A 25,313-nucleotide genomic window follows, 5' to 3' on the forward strand; every position below is an offset into this window, starting at 1 on the left:
TCATCTACAGAATAAAAGAATGTGATAAAATAAACAAAAGCCTAATAATTTACCGTTTTCAAATTCCATTCAAACTTGGCAAGAAATTTTGCGTTTGCTTCCAGTTTTGAGTTAATAGCCCAAGGGTAATTTATATCAACACGAATATGATAATTTAACAAGAAATGCGTCTCTTTTTAAAAATCCATGCATTGCAATGTGTACATTGTGCGGTTCTGTACGTTATATTCACCGCGCAGTTTATGAGCAATGCTCGTGTAATGTGTATTGTACGGTTCCACGACAATTAACCGTGGGAAATTGACCGCGAACAAACTCACCGGGGACAACTGACCGGGGGACAACTGACCGTGACGTAAATTTACCTAGAACCAACTGACCTTAAATCATATTATCACTTAAATCATATAATTTGAATAAACAACAATGCTAATTTGCGTAAAAAATAAAAATAAAATGCGTAGCGGTTGATTTGTGTCGCCGGCCAATTTGTTGCCGGTCAGTTGACCACGACCAATTGTCGCCGGTGAATTTGTTCACGGTCAATTGACGTGATCCCGTATTGTACACGAGGCGCGCATATTCTGCGCGTTGCACGCTCAATAGACATTCTTTAAATGCGCAGCTTTGCACAGGTACAGCGTAGCAGCGATTAATTAGAAGAAAGAATTTAAATTTACATTGAATAGGGCGCATTGCAAAAATCGTACAAGTTTTAAGCTCATTTGTAAAAACAGATTTTAATCTAAAAAAGGATAAAAAATGTTGAAAAAGAGAAGCTCTTCGCAATTGTCGGACTAATCTCTGATAGGTGACATATGATAGCATCGCTTAGTACACCCGGGATTAATACCAGTCAGAAATCACAAAAGATTTTGCCGATTTGTTCAGGATTTGCGTGGTGCTGTTCGGCAAATAATCAAATATTAGAAGTCGCGATCTTGTACAAACACTTCTGACAACTGGGATTTGTTATTTTCGAATTTTTTCACCTTTCTCACGCGGAAACCTACTTTATATCAAAGGGGTTTTTAACCGATAGGCGTCGCTTACATGGCACATTCGACAGGTAATTAATCCAGACGTCAATCTGAAAATTTAAAAATCCATTCCATCCAATTAGGTTCCTTCTCTATCGCCTCCTAATGATGTAAATTAGTTGGAAGACAGTGATTTTAAGATGTTCCGGTCAAAAATCAAAAATTTCTTTCAATTGGCCCACCGGTAAATTCTTTCACAGACAATGGCCACAATTTTTATTACAGTCTTTTTTTTATTCTAAGGCGTTGTAAACAGCGTTGACCGACCCTATACCTATCGCTACCAAGCACACAATGGATGATCATCGAGGCCCTTTATTTCGGAATGGTCACTTTGTTATTATAAGTTGTATTTACCACACGGTTTCTATGGCGACCAGACCTTTTCCTATAACGTCGCGTTTTAAAGATTCGACGCCGATCGAGATTGCGCCCTCAAAGTATAGCTCTGTTTGACAAACAGGGAATTGCGTTATATCTAACCTGCTATTTTAAACAGCAGCACAGCTTTAACAATTTCGATTATGACGTCATAATTGTAATATTCTAGCCACTAAATCGTCGAGTGACGTAATAAGTAACTCAAAGTTATCATCAGATCGCAAACACAGGGATAACGGGAAGCAATTTTCGATAAAAAGGGCGATTTTAGTCTACATTTCGGCCACACTCTGCAAAGATGAAAACAATGATGTCCATAAATTTCACGTCTTTACAACAATGCGGAACTCAGAGGCCGTACCGATGATTTTCGTCGTTTGAAAACTCGTTTCATGCTTTGTCGTAAACGAACTGTTACGAGATAGACAATTTATTACGACGGTTATACGTTTTGTTTAACTCCAAAATCTTCTGTTTGATGAAGCCCTCGTTACAAGATTTAATAACTTGTAGTAGGCTCATCAACCGACGCATAACAACATATAAATAGATACTTGAAAGCAATTTATATGTTCGGCCTTTGGGTTGCTACAACAATGTAAGACAACAATCGCTCCTGTTACAGATGGTTGAAAAGCCGTCAATTATTCAACCGAGATCATTAAATATTAATACTTTTTGCTACTTGTTTTTCTTAAACCTATTTTTCATTTGACTTGTAGATGGTGGAGCGCAAATATAAAACCAATTTTCAATTCAACGTACTTGAAAAATTTCGAGGATTTACCGACATAAGCCTACATGTATTTTTTTGTTTGTTACTATCTCTGCTATTAAGGTAACTTATCCCTATAATCCGACTTTTAAATTTGTCAACTATTCTGCAAGTTCTTTAGTCGAATTTTGTCAGCAGTTTTCTACATCGACGCCATTGCAATTCAGGACGATCTATCTGTTTGTTTGTGATTTCATGACTTATCTGAAACTCAACAAGAGCTTGATTGCCTAATATGCTTGGCATGCGCGAACCAAACAGTTGTGCACCTGCTTTGCTTAAGCGCCAAGCTATTATCTGTTTGTCATGCCTGAGCGTACCATAAAAATCACAGGATACACTGATCTTTATGACATCATAAACTATTGGTTCAAATCCTTTGATGACAGGTGTTGTTTGTTTTATCTAGCAGTACAAGAAACTCTATAAATCTTTTATTACCGTTAGCAGAAGGCGGGCTTTCAGATAAAATTTAATAAACAATTTATCATGACATATGTGCAAATAGAGCTGATTTCCAGTTATCAGAGCATCCTTCCTAAGCAATTTTAACAAAGTAACTAACGAAGCAAACAATGGCGTAGATTTTGGCCGGTAAACAGATTCCCGCTGATATTCAGAATTTACGAGAATAAATATTCCTTGCGAGTCAATACGAAACGTAACTCGTTTGTTCAAACTCATTTCGGGCGGACCCAAAAATAATTGCGCTTTAAGGATTCTTACAAATGAAATATGTCTCTTATGTGCACGATGCTATTCTAAATATAATATACCAATTAAGTTAACGAGGGCAAATTGCTAACACATCTTTCGATATTTATTAAATGTGCCAGTATTTTGTCATGTCAACTAGTTACAAGCCAAAGCCTTCCACACCCAGCACATTATCTTGTTAAGAGTAAACTCAAAATTACTTGCTCAATTGCTATGCCTCAGTTGTTGCCACTTATACCCATTGAGGTGAAAGTGCGCAACGAAGGATATTGTTTGTCTTATTATATCGTCATCTTTTCACTAAATATTCTCACAATTTGCCCTTTGTTATGTCATAATTAAGCTGCGTAAAACTGCGTTTGTGCGATTTCTGCAAACTGCTGTTTGATAGAGCTTTGACAGTTGAAACGAAATGGATTTTAAATCCATACAACTGTCTAAACAGGTCTGATTTTAATGCATTTTAGATCTGAAAACAATGTTTAGTATCTTACATTTCTTTGCTGAATCGGACGTAAACCCAACTATTTTGCTGCAAAAATTCTTTTGAAAGGACTAGCCTAGACAGCAATTACTGTAAGGTAAAATGCGCTAAAATCGGTCTTACTAACTATCACCTGTATAAAAACAAAATAAAACACAGCCCTGATCAAACACAGAAATGTGGCCTACACATCGGTCTGTACGTTTCATAGACAACGGTGCAAGGGAAAGGTATAATGTCGCTTTCGGCTCACAGTATTACCGTTGTTTCTCTCTCTCTCCTTTTCAAGTAGTTTCCACTTCACTAACACTTTATCATTATTAGCAGAATGTTGTAGGCTTCAATAACTTTACAAATTTTTCAAGTGAAAACAAAACAAAGGAAACGTAATATTTCCTATAAATTTAAAACGCCTTTGCTGCTGTTTGCTTATCATCGAAGAGAAGGCCGATTGAAATACTGTATAAAAAGTGAGAACGTCCTTCAGCTTCAAATTAAGCCTCAATCGACGACACTTTGTACAATATTTCGAATGCATCTTGCAATAATGAACTTGTCTTTAATTCGTCGGATTGCTAAATTAAAAAAATTCAAATCGAATATTTAACTTAATTTAAAAATGACATTAAACTTCAACTAGTGCATAACAGCCGAATCGGCAAAGAAGTAGTCTCGACGTTATGTTCACTCAAAAGGACAAACGCAAGTGAAAAGCCGGTACTTGACAATCAGCAAACGCACAAAACATGCGCTTAATTCTGGCTGCACAGCGACGTCTGGCGGATTAATAAACTTGAAAAATATCGACGTCGACGGACATTTTTTCATCAAATTAATTTGGCAAAATACTTTTTACGTGTTGTAGTTTTACCAAAAGTATGCGACGAAACAAGCTTGGCGTAGAATAGAAAAGCTAAATTGCTTTTTGACCGATGTAGTTAAGAAATTATGACAAAAACTGACAATTATTTCAAAATTAAAAGAATCCATTATGAAAAGCATTTCCGATTCCTTATCAACCACAAACTTTCAGGCGGGTAACAATTTATTTCGGTAAAAATCAAAAAACAACTTGTGAATGGTGATTCTCGTATTTTCAATGATGATGCACTCGCAGCAGAACAGCAATATAATTTAACACTTAAGTTTTACCACATTATATATTAAACACAGTGATTTCTATGTACCAGCCTATGACCAGGATGCGAAAGATTAAAACATCCGAAAACCATTACGTTGAGGTAAAAGTTCAGTCTCTGTATGTTTGCAATGTTATGAATACACCAACATCATATATTTAGTTACATTGTGAAACAGCATCATCCACTAAAACAGAAATTATCAAAGTCCAAAACAACAAGACTACATTTACCACTGACGCAATATTAACAATTGAAGAACATAGAAGTAGATATTTAGCGCCTACTAGCGACCAAATTACACTTGAAATAGAAGTCAAAAACTGATTGATGCCTGGACTCAACCGACAGTCTTATCTGACGCGCAACAAAAAGATGGCACGTAATGTAAAAACACCTCAATGATATAATAATGCACAATTGTGTATCATTTTGCAGACAAAAAGCAACACAAATAAACATGTTTGCCTCACAAAGTGCGCCTTCATACTGAAAATAGGTTTTCCACAAATAGGAAAAACTTGCAAAAATCAACCAATTCGTTCGATATTAGCCTGATACGACCACGTTATTTAAACTGCAGTCCAGATACTTGTATGACGTCATAGAACTCTGCTCCATATGTTGAAGATACCAGACTGTCTGTGTTGCTCTGAAAAAACAATAATTTCAAGTAGTACTGTGAGACCCTACATCAGAAAAATTTAACACACATCCAAATTCAGTTTATTCTCATTGCTACCGGCTTAAGACCATGGGAAACAATGAAACACAATCTACCACAATAGTATGGTATGTTGATCTTCAGTCCGAGGTAAGTCTTTGCAAGCAAAAAGCGCCATTACCGCCACTGCCATTAAAGTAACAGTGTGGTGCAATTGACTTTCAGACCAAATGTGCATATTTGCAAGTCAGACCATTACACCAGCGAACCAAGTGATACAATGCATCACCACGCAATTTACATACAGTCAGAAACGTGCAGCTGATTGACTGCTGCAGCACGATAAGCTTGGTCATTCAGCTGATCTATTGTAACGTTGTTGAAAACCATTTTACTCACTGAAATTTAATGAATATATCGTGGACTTTGCGCTTCGGGTTCGAGCAAAGATTTCTGCAAGCAAACAACATAGTTAGGTGGACTTTAAAATCATTGTGCTCAAAATGAACAGCAACATATCAACCATGATGTACTCAGTGTTGCTTATACAAAAACAATTCCACATACACTACAAACTCCAGTTGATTATCTGGGTTGTAACTTGTTTTTATTGTTACGTCAACAGGATACTGCGACTGTCGACTGGGGATAGACAATTGCTTTGAAATTTTTCCCGTGCCAACGCTAACCTGTATGTATTTTGAAAGCTTTGTTATTGCAAATTAAACTGTATTTTTGTTATTGTATTTTTAAAACTAAAATTAAGTAAACAGCATTAATACGTTTTATTTAGCACTTACTAAAGTAGCAACTTATGAGTTATTTCCTGCCAACAATACGTAAACAACGATTTAGCCAAAACATTGAAACTATAAAATTACCTGATCAAAAAATGCTTCAACCGTGATATCAGAAACTTCAATATTAAAAAAATTTCCATTTGAAATATTGAAACGATTCTGCAAATGAAAAGTGATAATGAGCATTTGAGCAATAAGCATGAAGTTCATGATTTTGCTTACCTCGATTATGATTGTAGTCGTGGATAGATTTTGATCAAGATAAACAGTGTAGTTGAGTATTCTGTCTTCCTCGATATTGACAGCTCGTGGAAGCAGAAAAAACAGGGTCAGCCCACATGCAACAAGGCATACAACAACGGCAAGCAGAACGTAGTACTTTCTGCAATGCAAACATCAACAACTGCATACTGTATGATGTAGCCCAAGTGCCATTTTTAGGACAAAAATAGCACAATACAGGAAACAATACTTCCTTGCTAACAATTTACATGCTTACCGGCAACTCTATACTTCTCTGCTGCAATATGCACAGTGGAGAACAATAAAATAACTGTAAGTCTATTTTTAAAATTAGTTTACACTTCAAGAAATATCAAAATGTAATTGCAAAAGTATTCTTACGTTTTTGAAGGTTTCAGTCGATTGTCGTTATAAGGTATAAGAGCAACCAACTCATCTTCATGATCTAAAGACAAACACTTGTTGTAAGTGCATAAATTTGTACCGCCCTTCAATTGCTTGGCAAATATATGTCATTTTTATCTTATTTTAACAACGTGCAGTACGTTTTGCTATTCTTCCAGTGCCATGACATGTGGGGCAGGTTCGTCCATCTTTCCCACTAAACTCCACGTATCCAAAGTCATCAAGCCCTGGGAAAATATTCACACTTGACTTTAGCAACGAAAAGAAGTTAAACCAGCATTTCAGAAGGCAGACAATAGGCTACTATAATGCATAATCATGACAGTAATAGCACAGTTATGTAAACCTTCTAGCATTTAAACAGTGTGTATGATCATAAAACATAACACAAGGTAAACAATAATTTAGTTACCAGGGGTTTCAGGTTGGTCACCAATCGTACCATAATTGCTTCTTATGCCATTTGTTGCTGGTTCATGGGCAGTAACCAATGAGCCATTACCGATTGGTTCTCCTTGCATTCTGCCAATCTTACTTGCAACTTCACAACAACATTGTCACTGTGGCATTTAATCAAGAAACAACATTGAGGTGTTATTTTGTTGGAACAATTGATTTTTTAAACCATTAAGTTATTTTATTTACAAACTCAGCAAATCTCTTCTTCAATTCTTATTTAAACACTGTGCAATTTCCTCATCCAGTGCTCACATCTATAGGCACTCTGTGCAATGTGTACAGTGGTAGTTGTCACACAATGTTCAAACATGATGCGGGAAAAAATTTGATTTTAAATACGTGCAAACAGGACGCATCAATAGATCAAACAGCAATCACCTGACTTTAGCAAAACAAACGTGACTACTGCCACACCAGGATGGTATGAACTATGAACACACAAGCTTTAAATGGAAGAAGTACAATGCTTTTTGATGAATGCAATTGTTGTCACAAAAGATGGCAAAACTTTTGTATTAAAAATGATCATAAAATGACTATAAATTATATTAAAACACTGCAAACAATGGACCCATACGAACCAGGCAACATATTTTGTAAACAAACTTTAATTTTACAAAAGCAGTAAACACTTGACAACACAGGCAGTATTCCACCAGTAAGTGCTATCATTAAAACTTTTACCACAACTGCGTTAAACAAAAAAATTAAATTGAACATGCTAAAGTACAATTCAAAGCAAAACAGAAAACATGTCACACAGTAGCAGTTTTGAACATATACAATTGTACTAAATAACTTTCAATGAAAAATTTTTCACAAAAGTTGTGTTAGATCATAACTGAACAAACCAGCTACATTCAGCGCATTGCCACAGTATCATATCTCTTTCAGCAAAACCATACTGCACTAATATCAGTCGATAAATATTTATGCCATCAAAGCCATATATACCCAGAAAAAGATGGAATATATGAAACAAAATCTAAATTAGAAATTAACCAATTGGTCGAGCATTAACGAAAAACTACACAAGTATATATATATCTGAATACATGTTGTCGTAATGACCAAAAACTCAGGTTGCAGTCGTAACATCATTTTTAGAGATCGAGTTTCCAATAATTTGACTTTAAAAGCAATCTTTTGCATAAAAAAACAAAACAAAGTGATTTATGCAGTTTTAAAAAAACAAAAATACCTCCGTTACTTACAAAATACCAGTATTTCAGATAAAAAATGACTTGGTTAAATGCTTCACCATAAGCCTAAATAGCATTGCAGCATATGCAGCAACAAAAACTTAAAGGCAAAGAAAGAAAATATAAAGTGCTTTACTGATTATATAAAACTTATTTGCTACGAACATGCGAATGCACTTTTATATAGTTTTCGATTGGATTCAAGTTCTAATTCAGTAGAGTTGAGTGAGAACATGTAACTATATTCACTGTCAAAATTCTGTACGGGATAAGTTTGATTCACAATAATGCATTTTAAATGGGAAATCAGGGCCACAAAAGCGTTTGTTAAAAGCAAAACGGATTTTAACGATCGCTTAAAAACGAAAATATGTTTTATGTACTATAGGCTTTAAAAGTAAACTAGCTGGCCAGTGTTGACTCAGCATTTTGTATAATGATCTCAGGACAATGGTTTGAAGTGTTGCCAGTAACTATGAAAAAAAAACGACCCAATACACAACATCAGCTCAACAACTCAACAACCTTGCTTTTATTTCCTACGCTTAGAAGTAAATATAAACAGCAGGAAAAACAATGAAGACATCAACTTCTCCTATATACTCCTACAAAAAGACAACGCAAACAAGCAAAAAAAAACAGAAAAATTGTATATATTAACTAAATCTGTGAACTTTGATAATTTCAGTCAGTTTAACATTAGCAGTGACAAATAATGGGCTATACATAGCAGATACGACAGAAGCCGAAAATCGTCATAGCCTATAGCCCTCAGTAAACGTTTTTTCTGGACACTAGCCTATATTGCCAATAGAAAAAAAACTGCACTAGCCTACTGCATACCACACGTATGGCACACAAACAAGCAGTCCAGTTACGGTAGCTTTCAGCTAAAGACGAGTTTTAGCATGAGCCAAGGAACCATAGCGCTCCAGCCGCGAGACGGGGAATTGATCCATTTATGACTTGCAAGCCAGGCTTGAAATTCAGAAACCTGGCTCGAGATTACAGACATAAGGGCTCGTATAAAATGGAGCCTGGGTCGAGATTGAAAAGGCCATGGTTCGTATAAAATGACCTTAGAATAGTGGCGTCTTTTCAAATTTTCATGATCTGGGTTCGAAGTCATTAAATAATAATCACTTCCCCTATTGCCAGCCGCAGCGAAACGAACCGCAGCGTTCCCATCACGTCAGACCAACATTGGCCCTCAAAAAACTGTTGAAAGGTTTGTTTTCGGCGCCCCAAATAAATACGCCAATACAACGTAACACAATAAGTTATGCCATGCTAGCGTGATATGCTACCTAGGTTTTAAAAAATCAATCAATAACAGATTAACAGGGTAAAAAATGCATAGCCTTAATAGTTTGTAATGAAAAGTGGTGTATGGTACCTTAACCTGTAAGGTTTGCCCACTTCACTACAAAGTCTGTTTACTTGTGTATATCTTAACAGTGAACTTTGATAGACTTCAGCAATAATAACACAGGAATGCCAACTGTACAATCTGATTATATTGAAGCTTCTTTGAACGATTACATTTTAAATAAAAACATTGGGACAGCTACATAATAAAGTAGACCACTTTCTAGGGTTGACTTAGTAGACTGTAACGCATTGAACAACTATGAACAACACACGCAATGCAGGCATGCACGACATCTTTGTCACGACTTAATACGATAAGCAGAGAGTAATCGATTACGTAACGTAATGCTTTGCAGATTTCCGTAAACAAAACAGTATTCAATGCGGCATTCTATTTGCAGGTAATCTTATCATATCATCACAAGTTTAACATTAAAAGATGTTATCCTAACCATACTGTGTCGCTGTAACGACATAAAGTTAGTACGATCACAAAACCAAAAAAGATTTAAGTTAAGTGGAACATATAGTGCCTCCATATACCATGAATTTATCCATGTTATTTATTAGCTTATCTATAACTGGAATAAAAACTAAATAAAGTTCAAGAAGAAAACATACGGCGCTAATAGAGCACATGACGTTCATTAATATGTAAACATGAATAAATTACTTGCATTCTGGAGTACGTGCTCTTAAAATCTTACTTGGTTAAAATAAAATCCCAGCGAAAAACCGCCTCTCGTTTCTGTGGCCCGCTTGTGAACACGTTGTTATCACCCCATTCGTCAAGGATTAACCCATAGGAAAGGGGAAAAGGAAAGCACGGATTAACCATTCGTATGAGCTTATAAGAATAATTGCACATTTTAAAGTAATAGTTGTAAGGCTAGGGTGGACCTTTATATGTAATATGTAGTAAAACCCGTAAGTCATCTCATTACGATTGCTTAGATTAGACAGTTGGATTAAAAATTTCCCCTAGTAAGGGCACTATGGCGAAGGTTAAAGCTGGTGTGTTGTTCTGTTGTTGACTCCTTGTCTCAGAAAACTGCTATTTCAGTTGTCTGCTACCTTCGCTCATATATTGAATGAAAAGACCACGACCTTCTTAATTGAAGGATTTACTCGAACTGATGTCCTGCGCGCAGCGCGCAGGCAGTGTAACACGAATGGGTGGACGCCCTGGACGGTGGTAACTGGTAAACGAACGTGCAGTGCGGCATTTTAACACGTGCTAGGAGCATCCCGAGGGCGCCAACCAGCGACAAACCAAAACGCCCCATAAACGGCAACGGTTGTTACATCGGCAACGGTTGTTACATCGGCTGTTACCGGCGACACGGCGATTTTAAAGATGTTGAACTGAATGCGTCATATTAAAAAAACTAAGAAATTTTGCGGCTCAATGCGCATGTGATGTCGATGCAAACTAGTTTCTTATTGGTTTGACAACAGCTAGTTGCAGGTCTGGGGTAAGTTGTAAATTTGGTGTGGGTTTGAATTTTTGATATTTTGGAGTATTTATCTTAAAGATTTCAGCCCAAAACTTGATGTAAAGTATAGGTGGTTGTGTAGCGGCCGTTGGGTGTTTGTTTAGTATGTCACTGGCTGGCGCCCTCGGAATGTCACCCCACGTGTTGACTTCAGCACTGCCCCGTCTGCGCGTTCGTTTTACCATCCCATTCGTTTTCTACCTGCGCGCAGGACATCAGTACTTTGCATTGAAAAGCCTATCTCTTTGAGTTGAGTCATAGCTATATATAGGGCCATTTTTATTTTGACCTAAAAAAAAAATTTTTGACTTTATTTTTATCAAATTTTAACTTTATTTTGACCTAACAAAATTGCTTATTTGTAGAGGCCACAGTTCTTCCTCCAGTTACCCAAACATAATATTTTGTCGATTTCAGACCCAAACGTAATGTTTTGTCGAAAAGTGCGTCGTGTTTTATGGCGATAGATTTAGGTATAGCTTGTGCTATTTTGTCCTTGTGAAAAGGGCACTTTGCCTCGATTTTGTCTGCATGGTAAATTCTAATAAACAGCAAATTAAACAATTAATCAAAACAATCTCGACAAATCCGTCTAACTTCTACTGAAGACGATTTAGCTTGCGTAGGCATTTTTGTAGCCTATTACAGAATGTCAGTAAGCTATTCCTAAAATCCAAGCTGTTGATCTTCGAAAAGAACAATTTTATGAAAAAGAAGTGTTCTATAAGAATTATTTAAATACATTAACGTAACAATGAATAAACAATTTGCGATAAAAGTTACTGCTGATCCAAGTGGGCATTGTTACAGATTTCTTGTTTTTATGGGTTAATATGGTTTAATTGTGTTGCAGTTCCTGATTTACAATGCTTCCACAAGGATTTTTAGAAAAATTACTCTCAAGAAACACAAAAACTTTGTCAAAATCCATAATTGACAAATTTTGACTTAATTGAAAATTTGGACTTTATTGAAAAATTTGACTTTATTTTGACCTATTAACTTCTTAGTAACAATCCCCTAGGTGCTGAAAACAACTTTATTCTTTGATGCTTGGTCATACGAGGTCCTTAAAATATTTTGACTTTATTGACTTTTGCGGGTCGTAATCATTAAGAATGCACAATACAGAATACCGGGATATTCTAGAATACTTAATTTCGAATCCAGAATTTCGAATCTATTCTGAAATTACACAGTAATTTTTTCCAAATAATAACGAAAAAAAAGCAAAATTATTTGTACATTATTTTGAATTGTATTAGTATCACATGACAAACAGTATAACATATGCTAAATCTAGCATCATACGATTCATATTCAAGCACAGAGCCGTGTATTTCTGGCCACCTGCACTACCAACAGTCTTAATGCCATACTTTTCGGAGGTAACACATTTACACATCGAATCATGGAATTAATCAAGAAGCTGCTTGTTGCAATGTAGGATATTCAGTGCTTCTAAGTTACTTCCGGTAAGTCGAAATCTCAGGACGGTAGCAGTTAGCCCTGCGCTGGAGAAGCACCTTTCTGATGCTGCAGATGATGCTGGCAGCAAAAGGTATTTCTGGCAAATGTTGTACAACACAGGGATTTCTTTTTAAGTTCCAATACACCAACATGTCTGTATTATTGGAGTTCTCTTTTAGGTAGGCTGAAACCTCATTAGTTACAATAGTGTCAATGTCAGCTCCCTCATCATCTGCATCTTCTTGGTGCTTTTTCTTCAAGTGCTTCAACAGACTGCCAGTACTGTTGCAATAGGATAAAATTGCCTTGCAATGGCGACAAACCACGCTATTCTTTTCATCTGGCTTACAAAAATGTTCCCACATGCTGGAACTTTTTTTCGCCCACGACCAGTCGACATGATGCAGTGATAATAGATTACCTTATTCCTCTACACTTACATACAGTTAATCAATGCGCACGCGACTGTACAGCCCAGCACACGTAATGAATAATTCGCCCGCACACACATGCAGCGCATGCAAACTTCAGCTTTTTTGTTCGCTTCGTTGTTTTGCGTAACGAATGGTTAAACTAAAATCTAGGCAGGACAAATTATTTACTCGTATGGGAACGCACTGCGTGTCTGCAGTTATGATAACTGCGTGAACCCTATGAAGGAAGAAAATAGGCGCTTGGAACAAACAGTCTATGAAGAAAAATGCCGTCGCGCAAGACGGAAAATATCAACTTTACATTTGTTTAACGTCGCACACTGTTCATTTAACAGATTTATTTTTGAAACCTGATATCCGAAAATAAACTCCAAATACGATTCGAATAAATTGAAATTTGAATCTCTAAGATTCGATATTCTGCATTGTGCACCCCTACTAGTCATAACACCCTAGATGTTTTTTTGATATTTTTTAACATACAGAGTTATCATAATGTTCGTATTAACACAGATTGCACATAAGCAATACCTCTTTGCTTTAGATATCAATGCTAGCATAAGGTCATCCATCAGGATTTTTCCCGACATGTCCGGGATTTTTGTGTTCAAATATGCGTCAGGGAGAAATGTTAAAAATGCTCAAATGTCCGTGATTATTGAACATTGTGTTTTTATGAAATCTGACTGGCAATATTTTCACAGTAAGAATTTGTTTAGTGCTAAAGATCAAACAATGTTATTGTTTTATTGTTGAAAATGCTAAGTGAAAATATAAGTTAACTGACGAAATGCAGGCAAGCGCCTTCCAGTAGAAGACCCACATGCAGGCATGGCTCCTGCTAGGCTTATTGGTTACAACTTACAAGACATCGTCTTAACGCCAACCTAGTGTTATTTTCGTTAACTTTATTTTGGAACATAGCTTAGTAATTTTCATTATTCGGGTATTATGTGAATTGGCTTTTTTTGTTGGTCGAGTCATTTGACAAGGCTAGTTTATTTTGTGAGATCAATTTTTGCTGTTTGCTTTGTAGTAACCATACCTACCTTTGTATTTGAAACTTTTAGGTAGTGATTGCAGAAAATTTGGCTTTATTTTCGTTAAGTAGACAATATTAATATTAATAAACAGAAAGTTGTTGGACTAAACCAATGTGACAATTCTGTGCTCTTTTCCCCTCTGTGACAATGATGTTGTCTTGCAGACAATATAGGCGTTTAAATTGGTATGATGTTAGAATATATTGTAAAATGCTATATTGCGTCTGTTTGGTGTCGCAAGAATTGTTCTTTGAGACCGTCAGTAATTTGAATTATTTCAGTTATGGTAACCCTATGCTAGAACATGTTTATCTCATTTTGCTTTGAGTTTTGTTAACTGCAACGTAATTGAATGCTTCTGTAAATTTTAACTGGTTCTTTAGTTGCCAACAATTTAACAGTTTTCCATGATCATTTTCTTTACCCGAAAATAGGTTACTAATATAAACATTGTCATGTAAAATCATGAAATGTCATTCACGTGGTATCCATTCAATGATACATCAAACAACAATTTATGTTTTGTTTTAGCTAGCAACTTTGTATTTTATTATGGAGTGTCATCCAAGTGATAAGCATGTGGAGATTATTTTAAAAGAATCAGTGGTAAGATTATATGATTTTGCAAGAATGAAAAGCTATGCGACAAGAAGTGAATCAACTTCACTATGTGAAGTCCCGACTGAGACAGATGCGACATTTACTCTCATGTCAAAAAATGTTTTCTCTCAGTCAGAGATTGAAGAAAAACCAGTATTCGATGGCAAGGTTGTTGTTTCTGAAAACCTAAATAAAAGAAATTTACAGGAGAAATCCAACAAATTGGCTACGAAGTTTCCTGATAAAAACATCCCAACTCGTGAGAGCATTACTGGAGAGGTTAAATGTTCACAAACTGTTGAAAATGACAAAATAAAAGATTTCTGTTGCGCCGTTTGTGATAAATCTTTTACACAAAAAAACAAAATGAAAATTCACTTAAAGACTCACAAGAGTAAACGATTGCATGAATGCCGAGTTTGTTACAAATCATTTTCACAAAACAGCCATTTGCAACGTCATTTGAGAGTCCACACTGGAGAGCGCCCTTATCAATGCGATGTTTGTTTGAAATCATTTTCGGAAAATAGCGATTTACAGCGTCATATCAAAGCCCACGCTGGAGAGCGCCCTTATCAATGCGATGTTTGTTTCAAAACATTTTCGAAAAACAGCATTTTGAAAAGTCATATGAAAGTCCACACTGGAGAGCGCCCTTATCAATGCGATGTTTGTTTAAAATCATTTTCGGAGAATGGAAATTTACAGCGTCATATAAAAGCACACACTGGAGAGCGCCCTTATCAATGCAATGTTTGCTGCAAATCATTTTCACAAAACAGCCATTTGCAGCATCATTTGACAGTTCACACTGGAGAGCGCCCTTATCAATGCGATGTTTGCTGCAAATCATTTTCACAAAACAGCCATTTGCAACATCATTTGAGAGTCCACACTGGAGAGCGCCCTTATCAATGCGATATTTGTTTGAAATCATTTTCACAAAACAGCAATTTGCAACATCATATGAGAGTCCACATTGGAGTCCGCCCTTATCAATGCGATGTTTGCTGCAAATCATTTTCACAAAACAGCAGTTTACAACGTCATATGAAAGTCCACACTGGAGAGCGCCCTTATCAATGCGATGTTTGTTTGAAATCATTTTCACAAAACAGCCATTTGCAGCATCACATGACAGTCCACACTGGAGAGCGCCCTTATCAATGCGATGTTTGCTGCAAATTATTTTCACAAAACAGCCATTTGCAACATCATTTGAGAGTCCACACTGGAGAGCGCCCGTATCAATGCGATGTTTGTTTGAAATCATTTTCACAAAACAGCCATTTGCAACATCATTTGACAGTCCACACAGGAGAGCGCCCTTATCAATGTGACGTTTGTCTGAAATCATTTTTGGAAAACAGCAATTTGCAACATCGTATGAGAGTCCACACTGGAGAGCGCCCTTATCAATGCGATGTTTGTTTGAAATCATTTTCGAAAAACAGCAATTTGAAAACTCACATGAAAGTCCATATTTGATAGCGCCCTTATTAATGCGATGTATGCTGAAAGTCATTTTCACAAAATGGCCATTTGCAAAGTCTTGAGGAAGTCTCCACTGGAGAGCGCCCTTAATGAAATGTCTGATTTAGGTGTTAATCAGATCTATAATTATAAATGTAGATGTGGCATTGTTTTGTTATTTCTTTGCATTCAGAGTAACAGTAATGTTAGCGTTAAAATTTGTTCCTTTTTCAAAATTTGCAAAAGTTAAATTACAATAAATGAACCATTTTTGGATGTTGTTTTTTTTATCTTGATTTTCGCTGATTGCAATATTTTTGGATTGTGGTGATATTTTTTCTGGTTTCTACATGTTTCTATGTTCACATCATGTGCAGTTTCCTGCTATTCACATTCATTTTCTTTGCAAACAGGTCATAAGTATAAACCGCAAAGTATTCAAGTATGGAGTGTCAACCAGGTTGTAGACTGGTTGGCGTTGTCGTAAAAGCAATCAGTGATCTGATTTCACAAGAACTTTGTTTTTGACTTTATGTGAAATATTCAGTTAATGTGTTTTCGTGATTTGTTATAAACGTAGAGGTTGCAATGATGAATTTTAACTTTAATGAACCTTTTAAACATGTTTTTGAGTTTAAGCAATGCTTCTTTGCTTCACATAGCAATGCAAGCACATTTTGTTCTCAATTTGATTTGAGTTTAGTTGATTTCTCCGTCCTTGAATACTTGTAATAATTTATACCTTTTTGCGTGTTCATTTTCATTTCACAGCAAATAAGTTACAGATATAAACAATGTCATATATAATCATCATGTCATTAATGTGATATCCATCAAACGCTACATTAAATATCATTGTTTCTTTAGCTCACATTTTTATACTTTACTATGGAGTGTCATCATAGTGGTAAGCATGTCAAGATTATTTTGAAAACAATCAGTGATATGATTTTACAATCTAAATTAAAATCAATGCGACAAGATGAGAAGTTGGAATTTGACAAAATTCAAGAAAACATGAAAGATATGTGTTCAAAACTTCTTGCAGATATAAAAAAATCCAAACCCACGAACAGTTCAATGCCAAATGAGGAAATATTGCAATCATAAGATGAAAATTCTGACGTTGACATTCGTATTAAGGAAGTTCATTCGGAGATTGCATTTGTTTCTCCTCACATTGGAGCTATCAAAGAAGAGTCGAAGAGAGATGGAGAAGTATCTCAAATTGAGTTTGATGACAAAATTACAACAGTGTTAAATAATATTTTCACTCAGTCAGAGAATGAAGCAAGAGAATTCCACACATTTGCACAAACTTGTTGATTCTGAAAACTTGAATGAAACAAACTCACTCCCAACATGTAACATGTCAATAAAGGAATTTCCTGATGAATGCACACCAAATGGTGAAAACTTTGAAAGCAAGGTTAAGCATTCCATGATAATTGTTAAAGATGACCGGAAGCATTTCTGTTGCTCAGCTTCTGTTAAATCTATCAAATAAAAAGCAAACCTGCAAAATGATTTAAAAACTCACATGTACCTACCTCCAAATCAATGCAAGATTTGCTGCAAATCATTTTCCAAAAACAGCGATTTACAGCATCATGTGAGAGTTCATGACATGTTTTTGGTATTTGTTTACATGCATTTGTTTGTTTCAAATTATTTTTACAAAACAGCAATTTGCAAATTCATAGTGCAGTCCAACGTGGAAAGCATCATTAATAATGGAATGTTTGGTTTAAGTGTTAATCAAATCTTTATAAATGTAGATGTGGCAATGTTTTGGTATTTGTTTACATTCAGATTTGATGTACAGTAACGTTACCATTGAAACTTCTACCACATAAAACTGGTTTGGTGATTTGTTATTGATGGCAGTGATTGTTATGTTTTTCACCGCAAACATGTTGTTTAGTTTATTTGCTGATTGCAATGTATTTGAATTGATGTATTAATTTTTCAAGTTTCTTTTTGTTTCTATATTCACATCAAATGCAGTTTTTTGCTATTCACATTCATTTTCTTGGCAAATAGATCATCATAAGTATAAGTATACAGTATAACTTTCCTTACTCAGTAATTATGCTATTTGGCTTTTTTGTTGGTCGAGTCATTTGACTAGGCTAGTTTATTTTGTGGGATCAATTTTGCTGTTTGCTTTGTAGTAACCAGACCTACCTTTGTATTTGTAGTTTTAGGTAGTGAGTGCAGCAAACTTGGTTTTCTTTTCGTTAAGCATACTTTATTAATATTAATAAACAGAAAGTTGTTGGACTAAACAAATGTGCCAATTCTGTGCTCTTTTCCCTCTGTTACAATGATGTTGTCTTGCGGACAAAATAGGCGTTCAAAGTGGTATGATGTTAGAACATATTGTAAAATGCTCTATTGAGCCTGTTTGGTGTCGCAAAAGTTGGTCATTGAGACCGTCAGGGATTTGAATTTTTCAGTTGTGATAACCCTATGCTAGAACATGTTTATCTCAATATGCTTTGAGTTTTGTTGAATGCAACGTAATTGAATGCTTCTGTAAATTTTAAAAAGTTCTTTAGTTGCCAACAATTTAACAGATTTCCATGTTCATTTTCTTTACCCGAAAATAGGTTACTAATATAAACAGTGTCATGTAAAATCATGGAATGTCATTCACGTGGTATCCATTCAATGATACATCAAACATCAATTTATGTTTTGTTTTAGCTAGCAACTTTGTATTTTATTATGGAGTGTCATCCAAGTGATAAGCATGTGGAGATTATTTTAAAAGAATCAGTGGTAAGATTATATGATTTTGCAAGAATGAAAAGCTATGCGACAAGAAGTGAATCAACTTCACTATGTGAAGTCCCGACTGAGACAGATGCGACATTTACTCTTATGTCAAACAATGTTTTCTCTCAGTCAGAGAATGAAAGAAATGCAATATTCGATGATGACATTGTTGATTCTGAAAACCTAAATGAAAAAAACTCACAAGAGGAATACAACAAATTGGTTACGAAGGTTCCTGATAAAAACATCAGAAATCGAGAGATCAATACTAGAAAGGTAAAATGTTCACGAACTGTTGAAAATGACAAAATAAAACATTTCTGTTGCGCTGTTTGTGATAAATCTTTTACACAAAAAACAAAAATGAAAAAGACTCACAAGAGTAAACGATTGTATGAATGTCGAGTTTGTTGCAAATCATTTTCACGAAGCAGCACTTTGAAGCAACATATGAAAGTCCACAATGGAGAGCGCCCTTATCAATGCGATGTTTGTTTGAAATCATTTTCACATAACAGCTATTTGAAAATTCATATGAGAGTCCACACTGGAGAGCGCCTTTATCAGTGCAATATTTGCTGCAAATCATTTTTGCAAAACAGCAATTTTCAGCATCATATGAGAGTCCACACTGGAGAGCGCCCTTATCAATGCGATCTTTGTTTGAAATCATTTTCGGAAAACAGCAGTTTGAAAAGTCATATGAAAGTCCACACTGGAGAGCGCCCTTATCAATGCGACGTTTGTTTGAAATCATTTTCGGAAAACAGCAATTTACAACGTCATATGAGAGTCCACACTGGAGAGCGCCCTTATCAATGCGATGTTTGTTTGAAATCATTTTCGGAAAACAGCAATTTACAACGTCATATGAAAGTCCACACTGGAGAGCGCCCTTATCAATGTGATGTTTGCTTGAAATCATTTTCGGAAAAAAACATTTTACAGCGTCATATGAAAGTCCACACTGGAGAGCGCCCTTATCAGTGCAACATTTGTTTGAAATCGTTTTCACGAAACAGCAATTTGAAAAGTCATATGAGAGTCCACACTGGAGAGCGCCCTTATCAGTGCAATGTTTGCTGCAAATCATTTTTGCAAAACAGCCATTTTCAGCATCATATGAGAGTCCACACTGGAGTGCGCCCTTATCAATGCAATGTTTGTTTGAAATCATTTTTGGAAAACAACAATTTACATTGTCATATGAGAGTCCACACTGGAGAGCGACCTTATCAATGCGATGTTTGTTTGAAATCATATTCGGAAAACAGCAGTTTACAGCATCATTTGAAAGTCCACACTGGAGAGCGACCTTATCAATGCGATGTTTGTTTGAAATCATTTTCGGAAAACAACACTTTACAGCGTCATATGAAAGTCCACACTGGAGAGCGCCCTTATCAATGCGATGTTTGCTGCAAATCATTTTTGCAAAACAGCCAATTACAGCGTCATATGATAGTCCACACTGGAGAGCGCCCTTATCAATGCGATGTTGGCTGTAAATGATTTTCAAAAAACAGCATTTTGAAAAGTCATATGAGAGTCCATATTGGAGAGCGCCCTTAATGAACTGTTTGGTTTAGGTTTTAATCAAATCTATTGTATATGTAGATTTGGCAATGTTTTGGTATTTGTTTACATTCAAACCTACAGTAATTTTGGCATTAATACTGCTACCAAATAAAGCTACGTTGGTGATTTGTTATTTATGGCAATGATTAATATGTTTTGCACTATAAAGATCTTGTTTCATTTTCAAACATTTTCAAAATTCATATTACGAAATATGAACCCTATTAGCATGTTCAATTTGTTTTGTTTTGATTGTTGCCGATTGCAATGTATTTGAATTGATGTACTTATTTTTCCAGTTTCTTTTTATTTCTGTTTTCACATCATATACAGTTTCTTACTGTACACATTCCTTTTCTTAGCATTTGACTTACTATTGCAAGTTAACTAGGTTTGTTGGTTGACGTTGTATTAAAAGCAATCAGTGATCTGATATCAGTAAAAATTTTCAGTTATCTTGTTTATTTAGTCGGTTATAAACGTAGAGGCTGCAATGATGAATTTTAACTTTAACGAACCTTTTAAACACCTTTTTGAGTTTTGTTTACATATAGAGTTATTGTAATGTTAGCATTAACACAGGTTGGACATAGCAATGCAAGCACATGTTGTTCTCAATTTGCTTTGAGTTTTGTTGATTTCTCCGTCCTTGAATACTTGTAATAACCTATACTGTTTTGCGTATTCATTTTCATTTTCCAGCAAACAAGTTACAGATATAAACAATGTCATATATAATCATCATGTCATTCGTGTGTTATCCGTCAAACGCTACATTAAATATTGTTTAGCTCACGTTTTTATAGTTTACTATGGAGTGTTATCCAAGTGGCAAGCATGTCGAGATTATTTTGAAAACAATCAGTGATGCGACAAGATGTGAAGTGGGAATTTGATAAAATGCAAGAAAACATGGAAGACATGTGTTTAAAACTTCTTGCAGAAATAAAGAAATCCAAAACCACGAACAGTTCAATGCCAAATGAGGAAATATTGCAATCATAAGATAAAAAGTCTGACGTTGACATTTGTATTAAGGAAGGTCATTCGGAGATTGCATTTGTTTCTCCTCATATTGGAGCTATCAAAGAAGAGTCAATGGGAGATAGAGAGCTATATCGATTTGAGTCTGATCACAAGATTACTCTCATGTTCAATAATATTTTCACTCAGTCAGAGAATGAAGCAAATTTCACACATTTGGACAAACTTGTTGATTCTTAAAACTTGAATGAAACAAACTCACTCCCAAAATATAATATGTCAGCAAAGGAATTTCCTGATGAATGCACATCGAATGGTAAAAACTTTAAAAGCTGGATTAAACATTCCATGACAATTGTTAAAGATGACCGAAAGCATTTCTGTTGCTCAGTTTCTGATAAATCTATCAAACAAAAAGCAAACCTGCAAACTGATTTAAAAACTCACATGTACCTACCTCCAAATCAATGCAAGATTTGCTGCAAATCATTTTCCTAAAACAGCGATTTGCAGCATCATATGAGAGTTCATGACATGTTTTTGGTATTTGTTTACGCGCACTAGTTGGTTTGAAATTATTTTTACAAAACAGCGGTTTGCAAATTCATACGGCAGTTTTAACTTGGAAAGCACAATTAGTAATGAAATGTTTGGTTTAAGTTTTGATCAGATCTATTATGAATGTAGATGTGGCAATGTTTTGGTATTTGTTTACATTCAGAGTTACAGTAATGTTAGCATTGAAACTTCTACCACATTAAACTGGTTTGGTGATTTGTTAATCATGCAAATGAATGTTATGTTTTTCACCGTAAACATCTTGTTTAATTTTCAAACATTTGCAAAAGTCCTGTTCCGAAATATGAACCGTTTTAGGATATTCAGTTGATTTTGTTTTTTGATTTTCGCTGATTACAATGTATTTGAATTGATGTATTCATTTTTCAGTTTCTTTTTATTTCTATATTCACATCAAATGCAAGTTTTTAGCTATTTTCATTCAATTTCTTAGCAAATAGGTTATAAGTATAAATCGCACCATATTTAACTATGGAGTATCAACCAGGTTGCAGACTGGTTGATGTTGTATGAAAACCAATCAGTGATCTGATTTCACAAGATTTAAAGCACACAGGATTAGGTGCGAAGATTGAATGAGGAAACAGAGAAAACGAAAAAAAAACGCCACTTGAAGAAACATTGACATCAGAGACAGAATTTGACATTGACACTTGTATTCAGGAAGTTCATTCAAAGAAGATATGATTTATTCTTTGGCCTTAAGCTAGAAATGAAAGAAACCGATGTTTCAGGATTGGAAAGCTGGGTATTTTTGACGATTAGGAGATATCAAAATACAATTACAACCATTTTAGAGAATATTGTACCTCGGTCAGAGATTAAACAAGTGCCACATCCGAGGACACTGTGTTTGACTCTGACAACTTAATTGTAAAGATGTGATGTCATGTGAGGAATATAACTTATTGGTTAAGGAATTGTCAGAGAATCGAGATTTAAGCATACTACCAGAAAGGTTGAGCGTCAATTGTTGGCTTCTGACTGTTTGTAATGAATCGTTTACACAATAATCAAACTCACTTGAAGACTGACACGGACAGGCGGTCGTGTTATTGATGAGTGTGCACCGTGTGTTCCTAAATATTTTCATTAAACTGCCTTTTGTTTCATCATCGTAAGATTCCACATTGGATAAAACCAAACAATTGTTCTCGTTGTGGAAAGATAGAAATCACATTTTTGGGGGCTTATGGAAATTTGTAGCACTGCACGACCAAACTTGTATCAATTCTGTACTAAACTATTTAAGTGAAGTTGCTTAGTTGAAAATTTTTCTTGTGTCATTCATCCCGATAAAGTATTTTTATAAATCCCTTTCAGCTGTTCCATTTTTTTCATCTGCTGTAAAATTTTCATACAGTGTAAAGATGAAGTGTCAATGTGTCATCCAGGTTGTGATGATTTTATAAAATTGCTTGCAAATCGAATGCCGCATAGAATAGACTTGTTTACGGAAATCGGCAAAGCAAAGCATTGCGTTACGTGTCGCCTATGCATGATTTCCTGTGTCTCGTTATAATTCGTGACGTGAGTTATTTTTTCATGTATAGCTATTCATTGCGTCACAGTCTACGAAGTTAACCCTAGAAAGCGGTCGACTTTGTTATGTAGCTGTCCCAATGTCTTATTTAATGTAATCGCTTAAACAAGAAACAATATAACCAGTTTATACAGTTGTCATGGTATACAATTGATTCTAAGATTAAGAGAAGCGAAACAACGACCTGAGACTCATTTATCATCGAAGACAACAAATCAACAGACAGACTTTGTAATTGAAGTGGTCGTCCTTACAGGCCAAGGAACGATAAACCACCATTTCATTACAAGGTTATTGTTATTATTTTTGTTATATTGTTTGTTATTTTTTGGCGATAGCTGGTTGCAGGTCGAGGCTAAGTTGCAAATTTTGTGTGGGTTTAGATCAGTGGTTCCCAATCTTTTTTGGTGTCGGGGCCGAATTGCAAACTTTTGAGTAGCCTACGTATGGAGCCGCATGAAAACACTCAAGTAAATATAACGAAAATTTTAAAGCATGAAATCATGTACCAACGAATAGCAACACTAACAAGAAAAATAACACAGATCAATTTAATGTCCAACTTGGCATTGGCTTTGAGCTTTAACAACTTTGTCAAAGCGAGGCGCAATTGTGGTTTAGGATTCAGGAAGCGGTTTATGAATCACCATAAGTAGACGATGGGCCATTCACAACAAAATAAAGTAGGCTACAATGTGTAACTGTAAGATTTAAAATGAAAAATATGTAAACAATTTTGACCTAACGCTATAAATGTTGAACAATTTTTGACATTTTTGAAAAGTCAAAAAATAATTGCCCTAATTAATATAAATAGATTTTTTTGTGGGTCAATGAGAGCCGCAAGAAAGCTACCTTGGAGCCGCTTGCGGCTCTAAGAGCCGCGGTTGGGAACCACTGGTTTAGATTTTTGATACTTTGGAGTAGTTGTGTAGCGGCCGTTGGGTGTTTTGTTTGTTTTGTCGCTGGCTGTCACCCTCACAATGCTCCCAGCACATGTTGATTTAAGCACTACTAGTTCGTTTTACCGACCCATTCCGTTTTGCACTGCCTGTTTTGCCTGAGCGCAGGACATGAGTTTTAGTAAAGGTTAAACGCAGAACCTCGTGTTAATTTTATTTTGATATATGAGCGAAGGAGACAGGAGAACAAAAACAGCAACCTTCTGAGACAAGGAGTCAGGAGTGAACAACGCAACAACTCAGAACGCGACAACACCAGCACGACCTTCGCCATAGTTGTCCTTAAATTTTAAGCTCAAAACTTGCTGTAAAGTTTAGGTGGTTGTTATAAAAATTTGCAAAGCATAGCGTCAGTGATGCATTGAATTGCGTGCCGATGACTTTTTGTTTTCTGTTTTAAGTCGTGCCTGCCTATTCTGCGTGATTTATGCACAGCTGTTCAAAGCATTTTTCTACTAAGATCATCGCTGCAAACTGGACGTCTTTAGGCTGTTGCTTTTCCAATGCTTTGTATAAATGTAATTGTTCAAATAAACTTCAATAAAATCAGTATATAGTCATATAGGCCTACAGTTGTTATTGCTCTGTAACTATTATTGAATTCAATTTGAAGAAGTTCAGTGTTAACATAGACAACTTTATTGTCATCTTTACAAGCCAACAAGGACTTTGATCATATATTAAATTATA

At 35.5% G+C, this 25,313-nt stretch overlaps 2 protein-coding genes across 2 annotated transcripts; one reads left to right on the plus strand and one right to left on the minus strand.

Annotated features, from left to right (window-relative positions):
• Positions 1–4,424: 4,424 nt before the first annotated feature.
• LOC143466159 (transmembrane protein 106B-like) lies at positions 4,425–9,894 on the minus strand. The gene is made up of 8 exons (XM_076964785.1): positions 7,061–9,894; positions 6,789–6,875; positions 6,625–6,688; positions 6,223–6,382; positions 6,082–6,159; positions 5,768–5,889; positions 5,600–5,653; positions 4,425–5,188 (listed from the first exon to the last, which is right to left on the minus strand). The coding sequence occupies exons 1-8, from the start codon at positions 7,167–7,169 to the stop codon at positions 5,086–5,088; spliced, it is 777 nt and encodes a 258-aa protein (XP_076820900.1). The 5' UTR covers positions 7,170–9,894; the 3' UTR covers positions 4,425–5,085.
• A 1,274-nt stretch (positions 9,895–11,168) lies between these two features.
• LOC143465323 (uncharacterized) lies at positions 11,169–25,183 on the plus strand. The gene has a single exon (XM_076963552.1). The coding sequence runs from the start codon at positions 18,927–18,929 to the stop codon at positions 20,487–20,489; it is 1,563 nt and encodes a 520-aa protein (XP_076819667.1). The 5' UTR covers positions 11,169–18,926; the 3' UTR covers positions 20,490–25,183.
• The last annotated feature ends 130 nt before the right edge of the window (positions 25,184–25,313 follow it).

The sequence above is a fragment of the Clavelina lepadiformis genome, chromosome 7, assembly GCF_947623445.1.
Source record: "Clavelina lepadiformis chromosome 7, kaClaLepa1.1, whole genome shotgun sequence".
In the NCBI taxonomy this organism is placed as follows: Eukaryota; Metazoa; Chordata; class Ascidiacea; order Aplousobranchia; family Clavelinidae; genus Clavelina; species Clavelina lepadiformis.

Bases quoted from the DNA above. Each gene is read 5' to 3' on its own strand.
- LOC143466159 (XM_076964785.1), bottom strand. From the start codon at position 7,169: ATGCAAGGAGAACCAATCGGTAATGGCTCATTGGTTACTGCCCATGAA. The intron at 6,689-6,788 runs GTACTGCACGTT...GTTTGTCTTTAG, and splicing joins CACTGGAAGAATAGCAAAAC to ATCATGAAGATGAGTTGGTT. The intron at 5,654-5,767 runs GTATGTGGAATT...GTTTGCTTGCAG, and splicing joins AATCAACTGGAGTTTGTAGT to AAATCTTTGCTCGAACCCGA.
- LOC143465323 (XM_076963552.1), top strand. From the start codon at position 18,927: ATGGAGTGTCATCCAAGTGATAAGCATGTGGAGATTATTTTAAAAGAA.